The 24,867-nt window shown below is 47.6% G+C and overlaps 1 protein-coding gene across 1 annotated transcript; it reads right to left on the reverse strand.

Annotated features, from left to right (window-relative positions):
- Positions 1–18,464: 18,464 nt before the first annotated feature.
- On the reverse strand, positions 18,465–18,926 carry Ccdc182 (coiled-coil domain containing 182). Its single transcript, XM_042671059.1, has one exon. The coding sequence runs from the start codon at positions 18,924–18,926 to the stop codon at positions 18,465–18,467; it is 462 nt and encodes a 153-aa protein (XP_042526993.1).
- Positions 18,927–24,867: the final 5,941 nt, after the last annotated feature.

The following is a 24,867-nucleotide window of genomic DNA, read 5'->3' on the forward strand; positions in this document are numbered from 1 at the left end:
GGCTGCAGGGTCCGGTTACTGGGAAATATGTTCACATGGTGCATTATAGTTTTATGAATCCGGTGCCTTCTGTTGTCCCCATTGAAGTACAGAATGCCCGGGGCAGCCTGTCCTCCTTCACAGACCCATTTGTCATGGGAATTGATTTTTTTTTTAATCAGGCTGATGGCTTGATTGCTTTTGTTTGAGGCGGGGGGGGGGGGGGGGGGGGAGGACTACCACCTGTCTCTGCCATCCTGGGCCTGGCTGGAAGGAAGCATTGGCTCTTTGTCCCAAAGCAAGAGTGCTCGAAGGAGCACTAGGGGATGCAGGGAGCAGGGGATCTGATGAAGTCAACAAGATCAAAGGTGGGGTCTCCATACTGGGATCTTAAGGGACGGTGATGTGGTTTGTTGAATGATACAGCCTTGGAAGAGGTGGACGCAAAGGGGGCATTCCTGCCAACTCTGGTCCACTCGCCAGTAGCTGCAGACTTGGGCAGCGGTGCCTTTTGACCGAGGGAGGGAACAGCTTAGTCTGTTTCTGAACAGAAACAGACACAGCCCAAGGGCGGTGGAGTCCTAGGAAGTGGAGGGGAGTGAGAGGGGACAGCGCCCCCTGTCGTGGGGGAGTGGAACTCCGCTCTCCCCGCACCCTTTGCTCTCAGGTGATTCACTGTATAGGCAAAGTGTGGACCCGAGCAAGGCAGCTGTGGTGCTTGTGGCACTTGTGAACAAATGAGCTGCCCTTGTCCCCAGATCCTGGACTGTCCCATCCCCTCAGAACCCCATTGTTCGATGAGGGAGGAGAAGGGATTGGCGGGGGCACATGAAGACAGCTGGCAGCGCCAAGACCAACCCCCCTCAGGATTCCCAGGAGAGGTGGCAAGAGGGCCTAGTATCTGCCACGCTCCTCAGCCACCAGCCGGTGAGGAAAGGCCACGACCACACACTAGGTCGTGTGACTGGCCATCCTGGAGTTCAGCAGGGAGGCTGAGCCCTCTCAGCTACCTTCACCCCGAGCCCCAGGTTCAGATGCACACGTTCTCTGGGACTGGCTGGCAGAGACCACCTTGTCACCCACGGCCCCAGACAGGTCTCCCGGCCGTCCTCGTGTGCATCTGAAGACAGTGAAACAAAGCTCACAGAAAGCTGTTGTATAGTAAGAGCAGTGGGGAAGGAGAGGGGCTAAGCAAGAGGTGGATGTGATTCCAGCGCGAGCTACGCATGTATGAAACACCGTGCTGAAACCCCTTTAAACAATTCACGTCTATTTTTGAAAGATGAATGACAGGAATATAAAACAGGTCCTAGATGGGGGAGAATAGTGAGAGGGGAAGGGTGGAAGAAAATGAAGAGAGTCAAAATGTTTTATGTACATGTGTGAAAATGACACAAGGAAGCTTGTGGGGTTGGTTTGGGAAGGGGAAGATGAGGGAGGGTGACAGACAAGGCGAATCTGATCAAGATCCATCGTGTACACATACGAATGTGTCACAGCGAACACACTCATGTTCAACTAATTGATGCTAATTATTAATGTGAGGAGAGATTAAAACCACAGAGAGAGAGAGAGGAGGGAGGGAGGGAAGGGAAGGGAAGGGAAGGGAAGGGAAGGGAAGGGAAGGGAAGGGAAGGGAAGGGAAGGGAAGGGAAGGGAAGGGAAGGGAAGGGAAGGGAAGGGAAGGGAAGGGAAGGAAGGGGGGTTTCCATGCTGGTTGGATAAGTAGGAAATGGGACTGGGGTATAAAGCACAGTGGCCATAGGACATGGAGAGTTACGGGGTGCATCATTGGGATAACCTGTGCACCCTGGCAGGGGCCCCCAGCTTAGGAAACCATGGGAGTAGTATGTGTGCAGTACATTTGCACTGGCTGTAGTGTGTTGTAATGAATTGTGTGGCGCGTGAGACCGGCAGAGCAGGGGCCCGCGTCCTCACAGTGAGCCACACCGGAGCCGCCGCAGGAAGAGCTGGGCGCAGCCTTCCCAGCAAGGTGAATCCACACTCAAGGCCCCGGGCCTCAGCTTCAGGAACACCAGCCAGGAGAGGGCGGACACAGCCAATGGAAGCTGAGGCCTTTCCCAATTCTGAGGTCTCTTTTCAAACCAGGGGGTCAGGCTGGTCCAGGCCAGGGCATGAGAAGTTTTTCCTTCTCATCTCTAGTTCAGTGTACTCAGCCGCACGCCTGATGGAACCTTCTTAACTTGAGACCCACATGGCTCCAAAGGCAGTGGCAGCCATCTGCCTCTTTGCTGAACGATATCCTGGGAGACAGCACCACGGATGCTTCACGGCACATCTTAAAACCTCTATCTCGCCAGGTGCTAGCGGTTCATGCCTGTAATCCTAGCTACTCAGAAGGCTGAGATCTAAGGATAGAGGTTCGAAGCCAGCCCAGGCAGGAAAGTCTGTGAGACTCCTATCTCCAATTAACCCCCAAAAAGCTGGAAGTAGAGCTGTGGCTCAAGTGGTAGAGCACCAACCTTGAGTAAAAAAGCTCCTAAGCCCTGAGTTCCAGCCCCAGTACTGGCACCTACACACACACAAAAGAAACCAAAAATACTTATCTGCTGAAGACAGCTGATGTCCCCTGTGAAGCTCTTCCTTGCTGCCCAGTCCATGAGGGATCGCTCTCTTCTTCCACCTCCTTCCCATCCATAATAATGAAACTTTTTTTTGGGGGGGGGGGGTGAGCTAGCAATCTCAGGATTCTGTGGGCAAAAGAGATGCCCGGGATCGCACCATGCTAATTATTTCAATCCCGGTGCACTAAACCACGTGCCAGAAAGGAGCTGCATGTCTGGGACCCTTGTTCCCACAACTGTTAAGGCAACCCTTATCCTAGCCTTATCCTAACCCTTATTCTGCTTCACAGAGTTAGAATCTCCCGTAGAGCCATGCTAGCAGCCGGACAAAGCTTTAGGAGAGAGGATTGACAAGTTGTCTTCTTTCCTTTCTGTCAGCGAGGGCAGCGTCCTGGGGGACAGCAAGCAGCCTTGCCCAACGCGCACAGAGACTGCACAGATGTCTCTTGAAACACCACTTAGAGGCCAGGGCTGGCATTTCAGGACTTTGTAGGGTACTGTATTGGGGTTGGGGGAGGCTGAGAAGGTTCACAGGTGATGTTCCTCAGCTACCAAGGGTAGAGGAGGACACACACACACACACACACACACACACACGCACACACGCTCCTGACCCCTCTCTATGAACACCCTCCACGAACACACCGAGTCTCAATGTCCTCACTTGACGATCAAGTGGAACATTCAGAAGCAGTTCCCTCTCGGTTGAGGTGTCAGCCGTTGTTCAGTCTCTCCGTGTCAGCTAGCTGTTACAGCAAAAGGAGCCCCATCTAAACAGTAACCAGTTACTAGTTCTCGTTAGTCCGCGGGTAGCCCGGATGGTTCTGCTGATGTGAGCCGGGCTGGTCCTGGCCAGGCTCACCCATCCATCTACACAGCTGGCTGTCCTAGGAGGGCCACAGCTGGTCTAGCCTGGCTTTCAACTTTCCCAGGCTCTCGTTCTCCAAAGCGCTGGCAATCCTTGTGGTTGGCAAGTCCAAGAAAGCAGGGGAAGCAGCTGGGCCTTCCCAGCCCTCACCTGAAGTAAGTTCACCGCACCCCACTGGCCAAGGGTCTTCCAGCTAAACCCAGGTCAGGATGGAAGGGATCTATACGATCACAGGCTGAACGGCAAGGACATGGGACGGGGGAATTCACACATTCAAACCAGTGACCTGCCAGATCCTCTTAAGTTCAGCTGCCTTTTGTTTCGGTTTTGGTTTTAACTGAAGTGAAATTCACATGACATAAAATTAACCATTTTCGCCAGGTGCCGGTGGCTCACGCCTGTAATCCTAGCTACTCCAGTGGCTGAGATCCAAAGATCGCAGTTGGAGGCCAGCCCGGGCAGAAAAGTCCCCATGAGACTCTTATCTCCAATTAACCACTCAAAAACTGCAAGTGGCACTGTGGCTCAAAGTGGTAGAGTGCTAGCCTTGAGCCAAAGAGCTCAAGGACCGCGCCCAGGCCACCTATTCTGGGCATTTCATTTAAGTGGAATATGTGACCATTTGTGCCTGGTTTCTGTGGTCTTAACAGTGTTTTAAAGGTTCGTCAACATTGTAGCATATAGCTGAATTCCTTTTAAAGGCTGAATAATATTCCACATATATATGTATGTATATGCAATATATAACTATATAATATTCCACATATACCTACATATGTATATATTCATATATTCACATGTATACACATATTTATATATACATATAAGTGTGTGTATACACTGGGGCATTTCCACCTTTAGATCACATGTATATACAAGTATCTGAGTTCCATTTTTCAATTCCTCTGGGTCTATAGCAGAAAAAAGAATAGAATTGCTGGGTCATGTAACAATCCTGTTCAACATTTTTGAGGAACTCAGTTTCCTTTATTTTTAAAATAGATATGATGCAATTACTTTTGGGGGGTGCTGGGAGGCTTAGAGAAAAATGCCTGAGCGGTGTCCCATCGAGTACAACTTCAATAAACGGTTTATATAACTCTCCTTCCGTTCCCTAATTCAATAACCATTTATTGAGCCCAGGATCAGGAATTATGCGAGATGCTATATAGATATATGGGTACATAAGATATAAAATATCTATAAAACGTATGTCTATATTTTTATGGACACATAAATATATCCCCAGGGTCCCTTCCAGCTCTGACTTGCAATGGCTCCTGCCTGCGTGTCCTTCAAAAGCAGGAGACAAAAGGGTTCTCTCTCCCTCCCGCCCCTCGTCCATTCCCCAGGAGGCTGCTGGCTTCATTGCTCCATACCTGAATCTGTTCAGACCACCTATTTCAGATCTGTCGGCTCTTATAAATGTAGCCACACACCCGCAAAGTGAGATAAAATGGCAATGTGATTAGTGTGTGTGTGTGAGTGCGAATGCTTATGTGTCCCTGTCTCATTCCTTTTGTAAAGATTAATACATCACAGCAAGCACTTATGAAAGGAAGAATAAAAACACACACACACACACACACACACACACACACACACCAACAACCAGGTCCAATTCTCTAGACATTCAGTAACCAAATGTCACCCACATGGTAAGCAATAAAATAAAAATATATGTTTAGCAAAGGCAATATAAATATGATGTATATTTTAAAGTTGGGTAACAGAGCAGTAGTATAAAAAATAACACCCAGTGGCAAATTCAGGAAAAAGACCTTTAAAAAAAAAAATATATATATATATGTATATTTCTTTGGGCTGCCATTTCTAAAATATCTCAGCATCTCAAGCAGCGAAATAAGCTGGTTTAAACCCGACAGGAGTGCCTAGCACAAGACAGGCCTGGGAACTCTTGACATCATTTCAATCCAAGCCAGTGCCTGTCTCCCATGCTCCTCCTGGAGCCCCATTCCCGACCGTCCCTCCTCCGTCTGCTGCCCCCTCCACTTCCTGTCTCAACAGTCCTCTCCTTTGCACAACTCCATCACAGATTCCATTCAGCCTCACAACTTGCCTCTGAGCTCTAGAGGACAAGTGTCATCGTTGCCATTTTACAGATGAGGAAATTGAGGCCACAAAAACAGTTTCAACCCAGAACTAGAAGGTCTCTTACCTGCCTCTCTACCAGAGAAAGAGAACATTTCCTTCACATACACACACACACACACACACACACACACACATCTTTGAAAAGATTTACACATAAAATGGCAACCCCCTCTAGCCCAGATTTACTTTCATTTAGGAAATACAAACCAGATTTTCTGGTGATGCATTTCATTATAGCTAAGTAGGCATGTATTACAGAGCTGCACCTCCCGCTCTGATTTTTACTGTTTTTGAGATAGGATCTCAATTCTTGCCCCAGACAAGTCTCTGGGCATGACCCATCAATGTTAGGTAGAATAACAGGAGTATACCACAATCTCAGCCTCCCAAGTAGCTAGGATTACAGGCATAAGCCACCCATACCCAGTTTACAATTTTTTTTTGCATTGAACAAAATACAACTAGAAGTTGGGTGCCAGTAGCTCATACCTGTGATCCTACCTTCTCAATAGGCTGAGATCTGGAGAATCGTGGTTCACAGCCAGCCCAGGCAGCAAAGTCTATGAGACTCCAAAATAACTAGCAAAAAATTAGACTGGAGGTATAGCTTAAGTAGTAGGGCATCAGCTATTAACAAGTAAGCTGGGAGATGGCGAGACCCTGAGTTCAAGCCCTGGTACTACCAAAACACACACACAAGTGCATACACAAATGCATACATACACATACATATGTAATTAGGAAAGTAAATTGGGTTTATCATAAACATCAAAATATGTTTAAGAAGATATTGGAAGTTTTAAATTTTAAGTGATACAAAGGTGACTGTTTCTCAAAACACACACCTTTTGAAAGTGTCCATTTCTGAGATTCTGTTTAGAAAATGAACATCCAAAAAAAGATGATTGGTCCACCTCCAAATGAGACCCCTGGGCTTGGAATTATATTGTTAAGGTACAGAAACCATTTAGATGTTCCCAAGCAAGTCACTTGGACTCTGAATTTTAATTTCCCTATGATGGAGAGAATAGAATTAGATGGTGTTTCCCCCTTTTTTTTGCACTACACCACAGGGTCTACACAAACTATTCATCGTTACTCAGGGAAAGCCCTGTGGAATTCACAGAGAAACAGCAAAGCAAAGGGCCCCTTCTGATGCCCTGACCTCTAATGCAGTCCTAGGCGAAAGTAGTTTGTGTTAGGAGCAAGAACTCTGGTTAAAATGGTTAAACTCTCAGTTGAAATGGTTAAAATGAGGACTGTGGACTTCATGAGGATAGATAATAAATGTCACATCAGTCAGCGGTGGCTCTCATCCAGAGATGGTATTGCATCCAACTCAAGAAGACAGGGTGCTGGGATTGATTGGTGATGTCTGCCACAGTCGAGGGCAGCAGGCTGCAGGAGGGAAGTGGTCCTCCCTGGAGTCAGTGCTCTCTGAGCTGGCTTCTCACTTGACACTCATCCTCTGTGAGTGGTGAACAGACTGCTGGGGGATTGAGAGTACCCAATGCACAGGAAGCAGATCTGGGTTTGTTCAACTGTTTTTATATTATCCATGGCTCGAGTTTTGAATAATCTATCCCCTGATACCACTGTATTTCAGGAATTGCTACCTAAGGCAAATTCTCCACTTTTAAACTCATTTCCTGAGTCAGTCTTTTTAAGCCCCACATTAAATATTGATCTGCCCTGGAGAGATCTAACTTATTTAGAGAAGATGTGTTTGACTCCCCCAGAACTGTCAAACCCAGAAATGGGGCCAGACCCCTCCTAAAGCAATAACCATCCAGGATGATGACAGACATGTGGAGGACACTTGAACCAGTGTCTTTTGCTCTGAGCCTCAAGGATAGAGCCTGCCTTTGTGGTCTCAGCCAGCCAGCCATCTCACTCAGGATGTCAGTGCTTCTCTGGGAACCTTTCCCGGGAGAGTGGATGACTGTGCTAGTAGACTCACCCCACTGGCCCACAGGGGTGAACCACAGGAGTCTCTTCTGCTTGTTCCCATGTGCTATGTCTGGGCCTGTGCTACCAAGCTCTGATCTTCAGACTCTGTGAATCCTCTACCCTCAATTCCTGGTTTTAATCCTCATCCAAGTAAGTTTTGACTGGATGGCTTTTCTCATTGACAGGAGTCTGTCTCTTAAAGAAAATTTCCTACGGTGATTGTGAATGTGACTGATGAAGAGAGAGAGACAGAGACAGATAGACAGACAGATCCAGAGACAGAGTCGAAGAGAGAGAGATGAAATTCCATCTGCTACCACCTGAGGAATAGGTCCCCGTGATCCTACACAGGTAGACCGAAAGGTCCAGGGCCCCCATCTGGCCTCTGCCTGGATACTGCCTCTTCCACCTCCTGTGCACAGACACCTGCTCCGTCACCTGCACTCTGGAGATCCAGCAGCTTCTCATGGTGCTTTAGGCTTCGCAGCACATTGTCAGGTTGTCTTCTAGCTTCCTAGTAACGTTTGTTGGAGGCCTAGCAAATAATCGTCTCTGAGGTGGGGGAAATGGCTGGTCTTCTTGGGTTAGGATGTCAGAGTATGATTTAAAATCTCAGCTAATTATCCTACCATGCTTGCATTCCATCTGTGAATCCACTCAATGGCCCTATGAAGTAGGGAGTGTCATCGTGCTATGAGGAATACAGGGAAATCCACACTGTGAGGCAGAAGCCACCAGCCACACATGGCTAATTCTAATTAAGCAAAATTGCTCAATCAGTGCCTAAAATCTTACTTGTTATGTTTCCTGAATTCTTTTTTCCTTTTGGAAGTGGTGGGATTTGAACTCAAGGCCTCATACTGGCTTGGCTTTCTTGCTCGTAGCCGGCACTCTACCACCTGAATTGTCTGTCCAGCTATGCTTTTTGCTGGTTAATTGGAGATAGAGCCTTGTGGAATTTTCTGCTTGGGCTGGCTTTGATCTAAGATCGTCCCAAGTCTCAGCCTCCTGAGTAGCTAGGATTACAGGCGTGAGCCATCAGCATCCAGCAAGCCATGTCTCAAACGCCCAATAGCCACACTCAGCTAGTGACAACCATATTGACAGCACTGAATTATAGACCATTACTGTCACACAGAATGCTCTATTGGACACTTCAGAGAGGAATAAGTAACATCCAGATGCCAGGCAGAAACAGTGAAGCAGGGCTGGCATTTAAACTCAGCCAGTTTGTGTATCTATTACCCCCTCCCACTGTGGAAAGAGATTCAAAAAGAAGGGGCGAGGGCCAACAAAAGCATCTCATACTTAGAGCATGAACTCAGAGCATGCATTAGGTACAGCACACGTGAAAAGCTTAAGATCTCCAACCACCTCCTGGTGATGTGTCAAAGATCTCTTCCAGGCTGGGAGGGAAGCTGGGGCATGTTCCCCAGGCACCTCCATCTCCTATGCTCCCTGAGAAGGAGAGCCAAGCACAGTAGGTCAGAAGAATGCCTTACCCACATCGTCAAGCTCCCAGACCTCTTGGAGAGAGTTCAATCACATCATTGGTCCACAGTGGTGATCCAGTTATTAGTTATGAAATTCACATGCCAGGGGCTGGGAAGGTGGCTCAGTGGTAGAGTGCTTACCTTGCATGCATGAGGCACTGGGTTCGATTTCTCAGCACCACATAAGAAAAAAGAAAAAAGCTGGAAGTGGTGCTGTGGCTCAAGTGCTAGAGCGCTAGCCTTGAGCTGAAGAGCTGAGGGACAGCGCCCAGGCCCAGAGTTCAGACCCCACAACTGACAAAAAAAAAAAAAGAAATTCACCTGCCAGTCTCTGAATCAAGCATAACCTAAATGATTCCTGAAATTGCTCTGAATTTAGAATATTCATAAACTAAAACACAATTTATAATAATCTTAGTTATTAGTTGAATCTTTCAATAGTAAGTAGGATTGAACTGATACATCAGGGCATCGTTTCTTTATTTTACTATTTTAATTTAATTTTGAACAGCTTCATTAAAATATAATATATTGTATTCATATGTAATTCACTCAAAGGATAGCTGGGCATCAGTAGCTCACACCTTTAATCATAGCTACTCAAGAGACTGAGGGCTGGGAATGTGGCTTAGTGGCAGAGTGCTTGCCTAGCATGTATGAAGCCCTGAGTTCGATTCCTCAGTACCACATACAGAGAAAAAGTGCTGCTATGGCTCAAGTGGTAGAGTGCTAGCCTTAAGCAAAAGAAGTTCAGAGCCAGTGCCCAGACCCTGAGTTCAAGCTCTAGGACTGGCAAAATAAAAAAAAAAAGAGGCTGAGACCTGGAGGATTGAAGATCAAAGCCAGCCTGTTAGCCAACAATACAAAAAAAGAAAAAAACGTAAGAAGGAGGAAGGAAGGAAGGAAGGAAGAAAAGAAGGAAGGAAGGAAGGAAGGAAGAGAGGGAGGGGAGGGAGGGAGGGAAGGAGGGAGGGAGGGAAGGAAGGAAAAAAAGAGGAGGGAGGGAGGAAGACACAATAATCATAGAACATTTTTTTCACTCCCAAAATGAAATCTTATGCCCACTAGCAGCAGCCATTTCCCCTTCTCCCATCCACAGCCCTCAATGCAATCACTACTCTGCTCTGCCTTTATGAATTTGCCTAATCTAGACATTTCATCTACATGGGATCACACAATATGGGGGCCATTTTAATCTTGATTCTTTCACCTAGCATCATGTGTTTAAGGTTTATCTGTGTAGGAACATATATCAGTACTTTATTCCTTGTTTTGCCAAATAACATTCACTATATGTATATTTCGCTTGTTATTCATCAGTTGATGGGCATCTGAGCTGACCTCTCTTTAGGGTTCTATGAATAAGGCTTTGGACAGGTCTTTATGTGGACATATGTCTTCATTTCTCTGGAGCTTATACCTAGCAATGGGATTGTCAGGTCATATACTAACTCTGATTAACATATTGAGAAACTGGCAAGCTATTTTCCAGAGTGCCTGCCTGCACTGTTTTATATTCTCATCGCAATACACCAAGGCTCCAACTTCCCAACATCTCTACTAACATTTATTATTGTCTATTTTATTATAGACAAATGATTGGGTATAAATGGTATTGCTCTGGGCACTGGTGGCTCATGCCTGTAATCCTAGCTACTCAGGAGGCTGAAGTCTGAGGATGGAGGTTTGAAGCCAGCTCAGGCAGGAAAGACCTGGAGATTCTTCTCTCTAATTGAAGACTTTTAAAAAAAAAAAAAGCCTGAAGTGGAATTGTGGCTCAAGTGTTAGAGCATTAGCCTTGAGAGAAAAAAAAAGCTCAGGGACAGAGCCCAGGCCCTGGGTTCAAGTCCCAGGACCAGCACACACACACACACACACACACACACACACACACACACACACACACACACAGTGTATAGTATTGTGATTCTGACATGCATTTCCTTAATGACTATCGATGGTGAAAATCCTCCTCCCTTCCCTGGAAAGAATGTCTCTTCAGATCTTTTGAGAGCTTTTTAGTTGAATAACCATTATTCAGTTCTAAAGATTCTTTCCATATGTTGGATACAAATCCGTTATCAGACATAGAATATGTAAATGTCCTCTTCCTTTCTGAGGATTATCTCTTTGTTTCTTGGGACTGTTGAACTCAAGGAAGGCATTCAACTACTTGAGCCGTGGACCCAAACCCTTTTTGCTTTTAGTTGTTTTCCTAGTTGTACTTCTCCCCATAGCAGAGACAACAGGTGTACACCGCCACATCTAGCTTTTATTGTGGTCTCATTCACTTCTTGCCAGGGCTGGCTCAAACATTGATCTTCCCCTTATCTACCTCCCCAATAGCTAGGATTATAGGCATGAGCCGCTTGGTCAGTTTGAACTTGTGACCTCACATTTAATAGACAAATGCTCAACCACTTGATCCATGCCTCCAGCTCTTTGGGGGCTGATTTTTTTTGTTGTTGTTGGTCATGGGGCTTGAACTCTGGGCTTGGGCGCTGTCCCTGTACTCTTCAGCTCAAGGTGAGTGCTCTACTGCTTGAGCCACAGCGCCACTTCCGGTTTTCTAGTGGTTTATTGGAGATACAAGTCTCACGGACTTTCCTGCCCGGGCTGGCTTTGAACCGTGATCCTCAGATCTCAGCCTCCTGAGTAGCTAGGATTACAGGCGTGAGCCACTGGCGCCTGGTGGGGGCTGATTATTTTTGAAATAGGGTCTCAAATTCTTTCCCAGGATAGTCTGGACTACAGTCTATTAATGAAAGCTATGCTTTCCACCATAGCTAGGACGATAGAAGAATACTACCATGTCTAGCTTTTTTTTTTTTAATGAGAGTAGGTCTCCTGAGCTTTTGCTTATACTGTTCTTAAACTCCCAAGTAGCTAGGATTACAGATCTAAACCACTATGCCAGTTAACCTGTCTTTTAAAGAAGAAAGAACTCGCTGGGCACTGGTGACTCAAACCTATAATCCTAGCTATTCAGGAGACTGAGATCTGAGGATCTCCATTTGAAGCCAGCCTGGGCAGGAAAGTTGGTGAGACTCTTATCTCCAATTAACCACCAGAAACCCACAAGTGGTGCTGTGGCTCAAAGTGGTAGAGCACTAGCCTTGAGCAGAAAAGCTCAGGGACCGCGCCCACACTCTTGAGTTCAAGCCCCATGACTGACAAAAAGAAAAAAAGTCTGCATTTAAAAAAAAAAATCTAGAAATTTGGCTGGTCCCTGTAGATGGCTGGGAGTTGAATATTGCAATCTCTTATGATTTAGTGTCTTTTCTTCCTCATCTCAGTAAAACTCTTAAACAAGCCTGGGAAGTTTGCCCTGCTAATCTCAACTTGGAAATGAGAAAACGGAAGTCTCCCGGCAACAGAGACAAGGTTGCCAGAGAAGTGGCCACATCGTAAATGGGAAGCTAAGAAGCTGTAATTAGAGTCTGGACGTGGGACCTCTGACTGCTGGCTCTGTGCTCTGCCACGAAATGTCGCTTCAGAGATTCCTCCTCCGGTTAAATGACCCTGAGTGACTCTGATTTCATTTAAAAATATCACACTCGTACCAAAACATGAAATTGCAGCCACTTACTCTTCCATTCAGCCGATAGTTCCTGAACGCCTACTCTGCTGGGCACCAAACACAGGCCACTCTCACTGTGTGTGTGTGTGTGTGTGTGTGTGTGTGTGTGTGTGTGTGTGTGTGTATGCATGTGCAGGCACACACATGCACCAGAACCAAGGTTTTGCATGCATTCAGGGCCTTGTACTCTCATTTGGCTTTTTTGCTCAAGGCTGTTATCCTACTATTTGAGCCACACCTCCACGTCCAGCTTTTTGGTGGTTAATTGGTGATAAGAGTCTCACAGACTTTTCTGCCTGGGCTGCCTTTGAACCACCATTCTCAGATCTCAGCCTCCTGAGTAGCTACGATTACAGGCATGAGCCACCGATACCTGGCTCACAATCCCTTTTGAAGTAAACAAGAGGAGAAATAGCCAAAGCCCTCTCACCTGTGGCCCAGGAGGAGACATCAGGCTGCCTGTGTGAGCTCCATCCAATAAACCTAGTCCAGAGAAAGCCACTTAGAGTGACACCCAAGGAAGTGTCGGGAAAAGTTGCCCAGTTCTCTGCTCCTAGCCCACCGTGGATTATTGAATGAATTAGGCCGGATCAGGAGTCACACACACACACACACACACACACACACAACACACACACACACACACACACACACACAACACCAGCTCTCTTGGGGAAAAAGCCCTGCCTCTTAGCCCTGGGTAGCAACTAAGTAGAAAAGATAAGCCCACAGCTGGGGTTAATGTAGCAGCCTGTGTCCATCTTCCCTGAACCTCAACCAGTCTGCCACTCATCCTAGCATTGGAGTTTGCAGCAGGCCCAGACTCTGGGGTACGAGGGAAGGCTCCTGAGCTGCTATGGGTTCCATGTGACGGAGCTGTATGTCTGGGGTCCCCCTCTGCAGCCTCTGACTGCGGGGCGTGCTCAGGAGGGGTACGCAGAGCGTTACAGCTTGTAGGAAACCTTGGAGAACTCTGGCTATTGGCGGGGAGAAAAAACATCTGTTACATTATCTTCGATCTGCCTGAGAATTGCAGAGAAAGTGAGCAGTTGGGTTGCTCAACTATATTGTTCACAGTTGGGAGGAGAAGAGTGAGGAGCTCCACCGTCTAATGCTGCACGAGGCTGTCTCTCTCCTAGGCTCCTGTGAGTTTCCTCTGTCCCCCAGGTCCTGGTCTCAGCTCTGCCCCAGCTGTTCCCAGAAGGAGCTCCATAGAGGCCCGGAAAAGGTGTCCCTCTCAAACCCCACTGAGGCTGTAAGCAAAGGACTGAGAATGGGGAGAAGGAATGAAAGCATAGACAATCCGATGAGTCAACCAATCAGCATGGTCCCCTCACAGCCTGGTGCCATTGGCTCCCGCCTATAATCCTAGCTACTCAGGAGGGTGAGATCTGAGGATCGAGATTTGAAGCCAGCCTGGACAGAAAAGTCCCAGTGAAACACTTATCTCCAATAAACCACTCAAAAACTAGAAGTGGTGCTGTGGTTCAAGTGGTAGAGTGCTAGCCTTGAGCACAAAGAGGCCTGGGGACAGTGCCCAGGCCCTGACTTTGAGCCCCACAACCGACGGAAAACACACACACACACAGAGAATGCACCAGCCACACAAGATGAGCACTCTTACATTTGTTTCTTGCCCTGATCTGCCATGACTTGCAGGTGAGGCAGTGACACCTGGATCATCTCAAGCTGTTTCATGTCTAAAGGAAGATGAGCTACCATCCTGGGTTGCTCAAGACCTACAGAGTTCCTGGCCTAGGGGTCTTTCCTTGTAAACCAGGACCATCTAAGTTAAATGGGGACGAGCCAGTCACCCTGGGTGGGGACCACTGATAACACAAGCGTCGTATCTCTAAGATGAGCTGCCTATTTCAATGACTGTGGGAGTTCAGAGTTTTCCTGGCGTCCTTCGGGGCAGCTAAAGTCTCTGATTTTAGGCTAAAGCGTGGGTACCAGGAACAAGGGAAGGCAATGGCTCAGTACCACAGTACTGGAGGTCTAGGAGCACCTACCCAGGCTTACAAAGAAAGGTCTGCCACTTCTTGCCTGCCTTATGAGCACTTGAGCACTTGATACAATTGTGGTGTTCCTGCAGCCATGGTGTGACCGTGAGGTAGGGAGGAAGGGGGAGAGAGTCTGAGTGGCAAACCCAGAGCCTTGTCATTGTTGAGTTACTCAGTAGACAGCCGTCTACTTGGGCTGCCTTGTTATAATGGGAGTGCAGGGAGACAACTTCAAAAAGACAGCACAACAGACATCCTGTGACTTGTAGCTAATAGCTCTTGACAGAGAATGAGGTTTCCAAGACTTCAGCAGAAAAGACTATGAAAAGACACAACACATTCATGTAGTCTCCAGATAGGACACTCAACCCAACCTGCACCCAGCCGCACCCAGTTCTCCAAGACTGGATGCTCATGAGCCTCCTGGCTCTTCCTCCAGTATGTCTTTGTCATTATCACTCTAGTAAAACTCACTTGGAGCTAGGAGGCTTGGGCCATTCCCAAAGAATCTTCCAGCCAAGGGGAACCAACCCACCACTTCAAGTCCATTTGCTGCAGACTAGAGGTCAAGAGAGCTACTCAAGAGCCCACTAGGACTCTGAGACCCATTAATCTTCTCAACTCGCATGGCCATTATGAAAACGATGTCTCAAAACGGGCACGGGCACCTGTCTCTGTGGTGGGTCCTCAAGACTCACTAGAATATGCAAAATCCTTGTGGTTGACAGTTAACTACAACAGGACACAGATTCGGGCCAATAAAGAGCCCGGAAGACAAGGTCCAGAGGTGACCAGGCTAGCTTCTAGTTGAACAGATGATGCTTAAAGTGCACTAAGTACTGAAGACCAGGGCAGCTTCTCTGCACCTTGGTGTCCAGAGTTTTTATTGGTGGCTTATCACATAGCTTGGAACCACTGTGTAGCTGACCTTAGTGATATCTAGTCTGCAGCTTCCCCCATTGGTCAAACTGATACAGTTCACCTAGGGCCCTCATCATAAATCACCTTAGCACAAACTATCTGATGTGGCTGAAGACCCCAGAGAAACAAAGATACTGCTATCAGACAATGTATTACAAGCACTTGGAGGGTGGTTCTGAACCTATACAAGGTTTTCCAAGATGTACTCATCTCAGACCTTCTAAGATGAAGGTTTAGACACACACACACACACACACACACACACACACACAATCATATCTGTTTCCTACATAAGGTTGAAAGCTGTCACCTACTAATATTGCTTCCATCAGTAATGTTACCCTTTAGAAGTAGGGAGCTTCAATCTAACCCTTCGCCTCATTGTTGGGGGCCTCCATGATGAAGGAGGTGAGGTGGAACCTGCATTCCAGGAGAGTTCTTAGCTTCTCTTTGCCTCTCCCACCTCCACAGATAAGAGGGAAGGACTTTCTGACTGGTGGGTTTGGGGAGAGGGTCAGCCAGAACCTGGCCATCCAGTCTACCTGCAGACAGCTCACTCCCCACTCCTCAGCAGCCCTCCTTCAGGAGACTCGCACTGTCCGCACTGTCTGCACCAGGCCTGAGAAACACAGGAACTCTGGCAATGAGGACCCAGCTAGCCCGTGTGGCCAACAGCTCCTAAACCACTAGCTTGGGCAGGATTATCAGCCACGAAGGTGAGAGTTTGTCTTCATTGCTTAGCTCCTCTGTTTGGCCTTCAACTAGTTGCTAATGACAGCAGAAAAAAAAAGAGGGGTGATATTGAGGGTTTTTTTCTGATATTTGCAAAGTCATGATTCGATTCCCCTTCAAAATAATTTTTCCAAGCTCCTCGGGTCCCTCTCTTGTTCCACTTCCTCAGGGTCTCCCGGCCTGTTCCCATCCTTCGGACATGCTCCAGGCTGCCAGGTATCTGAATGCTGAGCCAGAATGAAATACAGATGACCCCAGACATGGCATAAATAGCTGGTTTTTCTCTCAGAATTCCCACACACACTCCATTCCCTGGGCAGGTGCATTGTAGATGGAGCCTGCAGTCGACTTCACTCCTTCCCCACCTGAATTAACATTAGATCTTATTTCCTCAGGAAGTTCTTAAGCCTCTTCTTTATTAGCCATCCAGATTCTCCTTCTGATACATATGTAAACATCCGAACATGCGCACACACGCGCACACACCTACAGGCCTTCCCTACAAGGTTCAGGAGTGCAGCAGTCATCTCCACAAAACAATCCTTTCTCCCAGAGATCAACCATAATAGTTTCAGCTCCGTATTTTATCCACTCCAGAAGGGCTTATCAGACATCCACAAGGCTTCCAAAAAGACCACAGAGTAGTGAAGAGCACAGACTCTGAACACTAGACATTCCTAAGTTCAAATCCCAAGTCTACTAGTTCCTGACCCTTGGTGTCCTCTGAATCTCCAAAGACCTACCTTCAAAGGAATCAAGCACGAGGCACAGAATATATAATAATCCGGATGACTAAGCTACTATATTAATAGTAATATGGATATTATTTTAGTTCGGTGAACTCTCCCAAGTAGAAACTTGCCTACAGTTAGACTAAGGGATACGGCCCTTTTGGACAGATGGCTAATGGGTAGATATTGCAATTAGCCACAGTCACAGATCCCCTTTGTGATGTTCAACGTGGGGGTTGCAGATGTTCAGGCTTTTCTTGGAGAGAGTCTATGGGAGAGAGGAAGGATGAGGCTGCCGCAGGAGGTCAGAGGGTATGGGCTAGTCTATAAGTAAGGCCAGGGCTGGAGAGAGGAGGCCCCACCCCTCAGGCTGGCTCTGGTCTCCAGGCAGCTCTTTGTTTAAAGGCTACAATAGCTACTACGTGACAGCATTTCCAGGGCCAGAGAAAGGATATGTAAAGCAATGAAACAGAAGGCTAATGAGAAATATAAGGTACGAGGGGACAACTAATGACCCTCCCCCCCAAATCACCCATGTGATCATCTCAGGCAGATCATCTCAGACATCTCCAAAATCACCTCGGGTTGAGGGGTCGGGAACAGCAGAATGGTAAATGAGCACAGGTGGCCTACATTGGAAGACTTTGAGAAGAAGCCTCAGCCACCGCCTTTGGTCCGTTGCCCACGTTGCCCATAGGAGCAGGAGGTGCTGTGGAGGCTCCTAGGGTATGGAGTGTTTACTGTCTGATAAATGTCCCCAACCATAGCAAGTCTTAACCCATGAATCAAACATGGAAGTCCACGTCACTACTTTATTGTGCCCCTTTATAGGGGTCCCATCAGCAGTGCACTAGAGCTCGAAAAGGACCACTCATCCAAAGACTTAAGAGGCTTGTCCATCAGATGGTCCAGGCTGCAGACTAAATGGAGGGGAAACAGAAGTGGCCTAAGACAGCGATGTAGGAGATGAACAAGTCCAGTGTGAAAACAACCAGGAAGCCCAAGCAAGTGAGGGCAAGAATAATAAAAACCAAAGCCATCTGGGACCATTTGCATATGCAGGCAAATAAACTGGCAAATGTAAACCATACAATGACAGATCTCAGTAGGCCACGCATGAAGTGACAAATTGTTAGGAGTCTTGAGTCATTCAAAGGTAAGTCTATTCAACACAGTTTAAGAATATACAAAAAAAAAAAAAAAATGCCGTCCATCCCAGCAATATTACCGTTACAAACAGGAAAGGGTTCACAGTGAAAGTTAACAGGTGTGTGAGAGGTAGTTTTGGGGTGCCTCCCTCCTCAATGAGGCTGGATAAATGGAACTTCACCCAAAACACATATCGAGGTCTTTTTTTTGGCTCTCTATAAGCTGTTATTTTTTTTTTTTTTTTTTGTAAAAGAGAAAGAGAAATGTGGGTGAGGACTTAGCATTTGTCCTTCCATTAAAAACAAAAAAAAAGTGTCCACTCAGATGGGCTGGTCCCGCACTGGTGGTAGGTGGTAGGTCAATCTGCCTGGTTATTCCTGGTGGTAGCCGGCATGTCTCGACCTCTGCCCAGAAGCATGTGCTCCAGCCGCTGGCAGTGCTCCCGAAGCTGTTTCTCCCTTGGCAGCAGAAAAGTGAGGACCTTGTTGCGCACGATGCCTCGGTCCTCCTCTTCCCTCAGCCTCTGCTTCACGCGGGCCGCCTGCTCCTCTTGCTGCGTTAGGATGCTATTCATCTCGCAGAAGGCATCTTCAAGATAACCGATGGCCTTCAACACCTCCTTCTTAAAGTCCTCCAGCTCCCGCTGCACCAAGACCACTTTCTGCTGAAGGTTCTCCAAGTCAGCCGGGGGTAGAAGGCAGGAGGGCCATGATTGGGAGAGGGAAAAGTCTCCAGATTGAAGGCCACTCTCCACCATCTTCTGCCCTTGTAAAGTATTGACTTTCATGAGAATGGAACTAGCCTGAAACAGGGGTTCCATTGCCTTTCTTCCTCAAAAGAGGGAGCTAAGAGAACAGCCTGACCAATGAGTTGTTTGGGCTAGAGGCATAATCATTTGGAGTGGCCAGATACTACCCATTGTGACATCAAGGCTTTGTCAGCCAATCAGAAAGAAGACCACAGTCCTCTTATTTGCATATTGTAGCCTCCTCTGTGGGTTACCAAGGGTTCTGCCTGCACTTTCTAGGTCACCCTCCTGAGAGGTGGATTTGTCATTGATTCATCATCTTTCTAGAACCAGAGCTCAAGCTCTCCTTTCAGGGGAGATCACAGGCAAGAAAAGGCAAGTTAGGCCTAGCTCACTCTGCCAAGACTCAATGGTCTCCCACCCTGCAAGGGGCTTGGCTGATCCTAGAATGGTATCTAGACTTCAGCATCTCACAGCAAGATGGCAACATATAAAAAATGAATCCTAGGTCTGGGAATGTGGTGTAGTGTAGAGTGTTTATCTAGCATGCAGAAAGCCCTGGGTTCGATTCCTTAGAACCACATAAACCGAAAAAGTTGGAAGTGGCGCTATGGCTCAAGTGGTAGAGTGCTTGCCTTGAGCAAATGAAGCTCAGGACAGTACCCAGGCCCTGAGTTCAAGCCCTAGGACTGGTAAAAAAAAAAAAAAAAAAGATACCTAGCTGTACTAATTAACTCTATATTCTTATTACATGTTTCCAGAACTCAATAATACTCACATTGTGAGAAAGGTGTTAAACTTGATGCATCCACCAGAGCATCTCCAGGGTAAACCTGAGCTACTCATATTCAACAAATACTTTCTGTGAGCTCCTTCAGCCCTGGAACCACAGGGACAAGTGTGAACAATGGTATATGGTTCCCCAGTATACCTGGGTATTGACAAATATGAGGGGAAAAAACAGAAACTGAATCTTGTACTTTTTACCTGGGTATTATAACAAAGGAGAATGTTTTTAATCAATCCACAGACCTCTTCACAGACCTCTCTCCTGAACTCAAAATATAAACCTCTTGCCAACAATGGGCCTCAATTATAATCCATCCAAAGCTGAATTGATGACCTATCAACCAAACGGGCTCCAGTGGTGGTGTCGCTGTCCTGCTGTCCTACGAATGACACCGACCTGGGGTAGCCCCCACAGGAGAAAACTGGCTCTACGGTCTGAATGTTACTCCCTCCCAAACTCATGTTGAAACTTAATTGCCATCATACCACAATTAAGAGGTGAGAGACAAGCTCCATGTGGGTGGTTTACACCTGTAATCCTATTTACTCAGAAGGCTGAGATCTGAGAATCACAGTTCAAAGCCATCCCCTGGCAGGAAAGGTCATAAGGCTCTTATTTCCTTAATCACCCAAAAGCCAGAAGTGGAGCTGTGACTCAAGGGGTAGAATACCAGCTTTGAATGAAAAAGCTAGGGGCCATTGCCCAGGCCCTAAATCCAAGCCCCAATACTGGCACCAAGAAAAGGAGGTAAAAGACTTTAAGAGGCAGAGCCACCGACTACATTAGTGTCATTATCTCCACAGTGGGTTCCTTATTAGAAAAAGGTGAATTCCAACTCCTTTTGTCTCTCTCCTTCCTTCTCTTTTGCTCTAGGATGATGAAACAAGAAAGATCCTCACCAGATGTCAGCACTTTGACCCTGGACTTCACAGCTTTCAGAACTGTGAGGAAATAAATTTCTGTTCTTTATAGCTTGCCCATCCTCTGGTCATTTTGTTCTGTCAGAATAGAACAGAGTAAGCCATCTGGGATCAACTAGACTTCTCTGTATCAAAGTGGCTTTGAGTGATATTAAGTGTGTAGCACTTGAAATACTCTAGCACCAAATTGCTTGGGTCGGAGTCCTAGCTCCACCACTTGTAAGCTATTCCTGGTGGTAGCCTGCATGTCAAAGTTATCTCCTTGAGCATGTTTCCTTCTCTACAAAGAAGAGTTACTAATTCATTGGTGAGCAGCAATCCTGGGGGGGGGGGGGGGGGCGGGAGGGGTAATGAATAAAGTTCTAGTTTATAGCTTTTTACCAATTCCTATGGTGTAAATACTGCCACAAAACCAATTTCAAGCTACCAACATGGTGTCACCAGAAAGATACACCAAATCTATACAAGCCTTCTCTAGCACCACAGGGCCTGTGGTAAGGGCCACTGCCTTTTTCTAAGATGGAGATTGACTGCCTAGGGGTCAGCACAGAGGGCATTTTGTGCGGAGATTTCTAGCTAAATCTAAGGTGGAGTTGTAAAATGGCAAGACACTCTTGCTGTCAGGACAGAATGTGTGGTGGTCTGGAAGTCGGGAGATCTAGCGTCTCGTGTATTGCATGGTTGCACATCAGTTGCCTCTGCTCGGAACCTGTATCCTGGGCTGGAACGCGGGGAGGTGGTGAGGGGAGTCTCAGAAGGCTCTAATACACAGTCCCCCCTTTATCTGACTTAGGACCTTGTTCTTCTAGCTCCTTTAGCACAGTAAACTCCACAAGGAGAGAGACCATGCACTTCTCATCTTGCTTACCCTTGGGTGTCCTGCCTAGTGTCCTGCATATCATGGCACTCCTATATAGTTCAACGAATCAAAATGATGTTCCTAGGTAGCTATCAAATCCGGAACACCCCTAGCTTCTCCGCTGATAGGGTGACACCTACTGGTCAGAGCAGAAACAGCAGCCTCCTGATTACAGAAGAACAGATGCCAAGAGCGTGTAAAATAGCAGGGGGTTGTGGTGTATTTAATTGGGGGTGGGGCGTTGGGCATATAGTAGGTTCTGGATAGGTATTTCCTGGACTAGTGAAAGGAGGAAGGGGTCTGTCTTCCAGTCTCTTGACGATCTGTTTTTGTTTCTGCCCTTTCTCTCTACCCTGCCTGTGTGTGTGTATGTGTGTGTGTACGTGTGTGCAAGCAAGCACACATCTGCATGTGTGTGCACACACGTGTGTCATTGCCACTTTGTCTTCTGTGAGAAAGGCTAGCAGTCACAACCGAAGCTGTGAATCAGACACTAGCAGAGATCAGAATGGAATCCCATGTTCTCAATTTCCCTGGTGCCTTTGAATGAGTTTTCAGTGTGCTCCATGGAATCAGAGGGGAGGGCAGTACAGTGGTCCCCCTTATTCTGGGGGGCGACAGGAGGCTGGGAATCAGTGAGAGCTGTCGGCAGAGGTTTCAGGGCTGGGGGCTGCTAGACCACCGGCATCTTCCCAAATATGCCACAAAGGGACTCCCTTCCAGCTTTCTCCAGCCACAAGGATGGAGAGAGCTGGGGTTGATGTTCAAGAAATAACAGCGAGGGGAAAAGCTCAGGGTGGAAACTGAGCTCAGAGGAGCGCTGTGGCTGGAGGCCATGCTAAGCAGGAGCTGGCTGGCAAGGAGAGAGGGCGCAGCGCAGACAGGGTCTGGGTTCCCAGGTTGCTGTGTGTGTGTGTCAAGGCCACACAGGGACATGGGGAATGCGGGCAATTTCCACATCTGCAGCTGGTATTCCAGTCTGGGAAATGGGGACGTGACACCCAGGGGTGGAGGAAGGAAGCAGGATCAAGAACAAGACTTGGTACTGTTCACCATGATTAATTAACCCAGTGCCAGAGCCCCAAGGCGCAGAGCTAAAAATACCTGCTTCCCTCTGAGATGCGGCAGCTGCCACCCAGCAACTTTTAGCCACGCCATTTGTCATAATTTGACACTGCTAAGGAGTGTCCACAGGGCTGAGCATCTGCAAGAACAGAATTCATCTAGGCCCCACCAGCCAGCTGGTCCTCGGGACCCATCCACAGCGCATTCCTACCTTAACTTTTCTCCCGTCCCTGAGCCTTGTCCCCTTTCCCTTACCCCCCTACCCCCAACCACCACCACATGCCAGCCACCTGCCCATAGCCTGCTGCCTGTTGGGCTCACCTCAACCCCACCCCCACCCCAGAACTAAGGGGACCCACCTCCAGAAGTGGGAGCCAAGTGTTCTGCAGAACAGGAGTGCATCCTTGGGTGGCATGTTTCACACCACTGCAACTCTGCAACTCGGATTGCAGCCATCTATCAGAGGCCCTGCCAGCCCAGGGCAGCGCTTTAATTAAAATATGTAAACACCCTGGTGGAGTTGGAGCCGAAGACACAGGAGCCTGCGGGGGACAGGAGCAGGCACAGGCTAGCCCAGCCTGGAGCCAGTCTTTCCCCAGTCTGTGTGGTTGGCACTGCCAGTAAGATCCTCCTGAGAGACAAGAAAGTGATGTCTTTGAGACTCCAGTCATCCACTCTGGGGCACAGAACTTAGTGAGGGAAAGATCAGCTGCTCAAAAGAGCAAGTCCATGAGGCTGGGAAGGTGGCTCAGTGGTAGAGTGCTTGCCTTGCATGCATGAGGCCCCTGGTTCGATTCCTCTGCACCACATAAACACAAAAAGCCGGAAGTGGTGCTGTGGCTCAAGTGGTAGAGCGCTAGCCTTGAGCTGAAGAGCCCAGACCCAGAGTTCAAGCCCTATGACTGACAAAATAGAGAGACAGACAGACAGACAGAGAAACAGAGTCCAGAGCCAGAGGCTGGTAGCTCACAGCTGTACTCCTAGCTACTCAGGCTGAGAACTGAGGATCACAGTTCAAAACTAGCCCAAGCAGGAAGGTCTGTGAGTCTCTAATTATTAACGACCAAAAAGCTCAAATCGTAGAGCAGCAGGCTTGGGAGAAAAAGCTAAGGGATAGTGACCAGGCCCTGAGTTCAAACCCCAGGACCAGCACACACACACACACACACACACACACACACACACACACACACACACACACACGTTCATGGGCTAACACAGTGAAAGGGGTGGTATCACCCTAGCTGCCAGTGTTGGGGGTTTAAATACTCTATTCACATTTTCAACACTAACATTCTTTTCTTTAATTTCTTTCGTGTGTGCGTGCGTGTGTGTGTGTGTGTGTGTGTGTGTGTGTGTGTGTGTATTCCCGCATGTGCTGGTCCTGAGGCTTGGACTCAGAGCCTGGAAGCCGCTCCTGAGCTTTTATGCTCAAAGCTAGCACTCTACCACTTGAGCCACGGCTCCACTTACAGCTTTTTTGGTAGTTAATTGAAGATAAGAATCTCAGGGACTTTCCTGCCCAGACTGGCTTTGAACCATGATTTCAGCCTCTTGAGTAGCTAGGATTACAGGTATGAGCCACCGATGCCCAGTTCCTTCCCCCAGTTTTGTGTGTTTTGTTTTTGGTTTGGGCTTTGTTTTTTGTCAGTTGTGGGGCTTGAACTCTAGGCTTGGGCGCTGTCCCTCAACTCTTCAGCTCAAGGTGATCATTCCACCACTTGAGCCACAGTGCTACTTTCGGTTTTCTGGTGGTTAACTGGAGATACGAATCTCATGGACTTTACTGCCCAGGCTGGCTTTGAACCGCAATCCTCAGATCTCAGCCTCCTGAGTAGCTAGGGTTACAAGCATGAGCCATTGATGCCCATTTTTCCCCCTTTTTGTTCATAAATAGAAATAACTCACTCTCCGGTTCAACCCTAATTTTCATCAACTGAGACCTGTCATTGGCATAGACACTTCAGCAGAGCTGTTTTCCATTTCCCAACTAAGCAGCAACCTAAGGAGACTCTTCTCACATTGCTCCTTGCATCGCGAACGCAAGTGGTAGCGGCAGCCCGGGAGAGGAGAAAGGTAAGCAAACACCTTTGCACAAAATTTGTGCAAAATCAGGGGAAAAAAACGATTTCTAGGCCAAATTTTTCAATACAACGTTCTTTTTTAAAAATATAGATATCAGAAAATGCAATACTTGCGAATGGTTTGGAGCACACTTCCCCATCGTGAGAAACCGGAGGTGCTCGCTGAAGTGTGTCTACCACACGGCGCCTCTGCACTGGCATCTGGGCTTCTGGCCCGAGGTCTATTACCATGACGGAGACTGTGGGGAGCATTGAGGGTTTGGGGGCTCACATTGGACCCTAAGCCCAGCCAGAG

Source organism: Dipodomys spectabilis, unplaced genomic scaffold, assembly GCF_019054845.1.
Source record: "Dipodomys spectabilis isolate Male_0828 unplaced genomic scaffold, ASM1905484v1 ptg000018l, whole genome shotgun sequence".
NCBI lineage: Eukaryota > Metazoa > Chordata > Mammalia > Rodentia > Heteromyidae > Dipodomys > Dipodomys spectabilis.

Excerpts from the sequence above, each read along its gene's own strand:
- Ccdc182 (XM_042671059.1), bottom strand. The coding sequence starts at position 18,926 with ATGGAACCCCTGTTTCAGGCTAGTTCCATTCTCATGAAAGTCAATACT.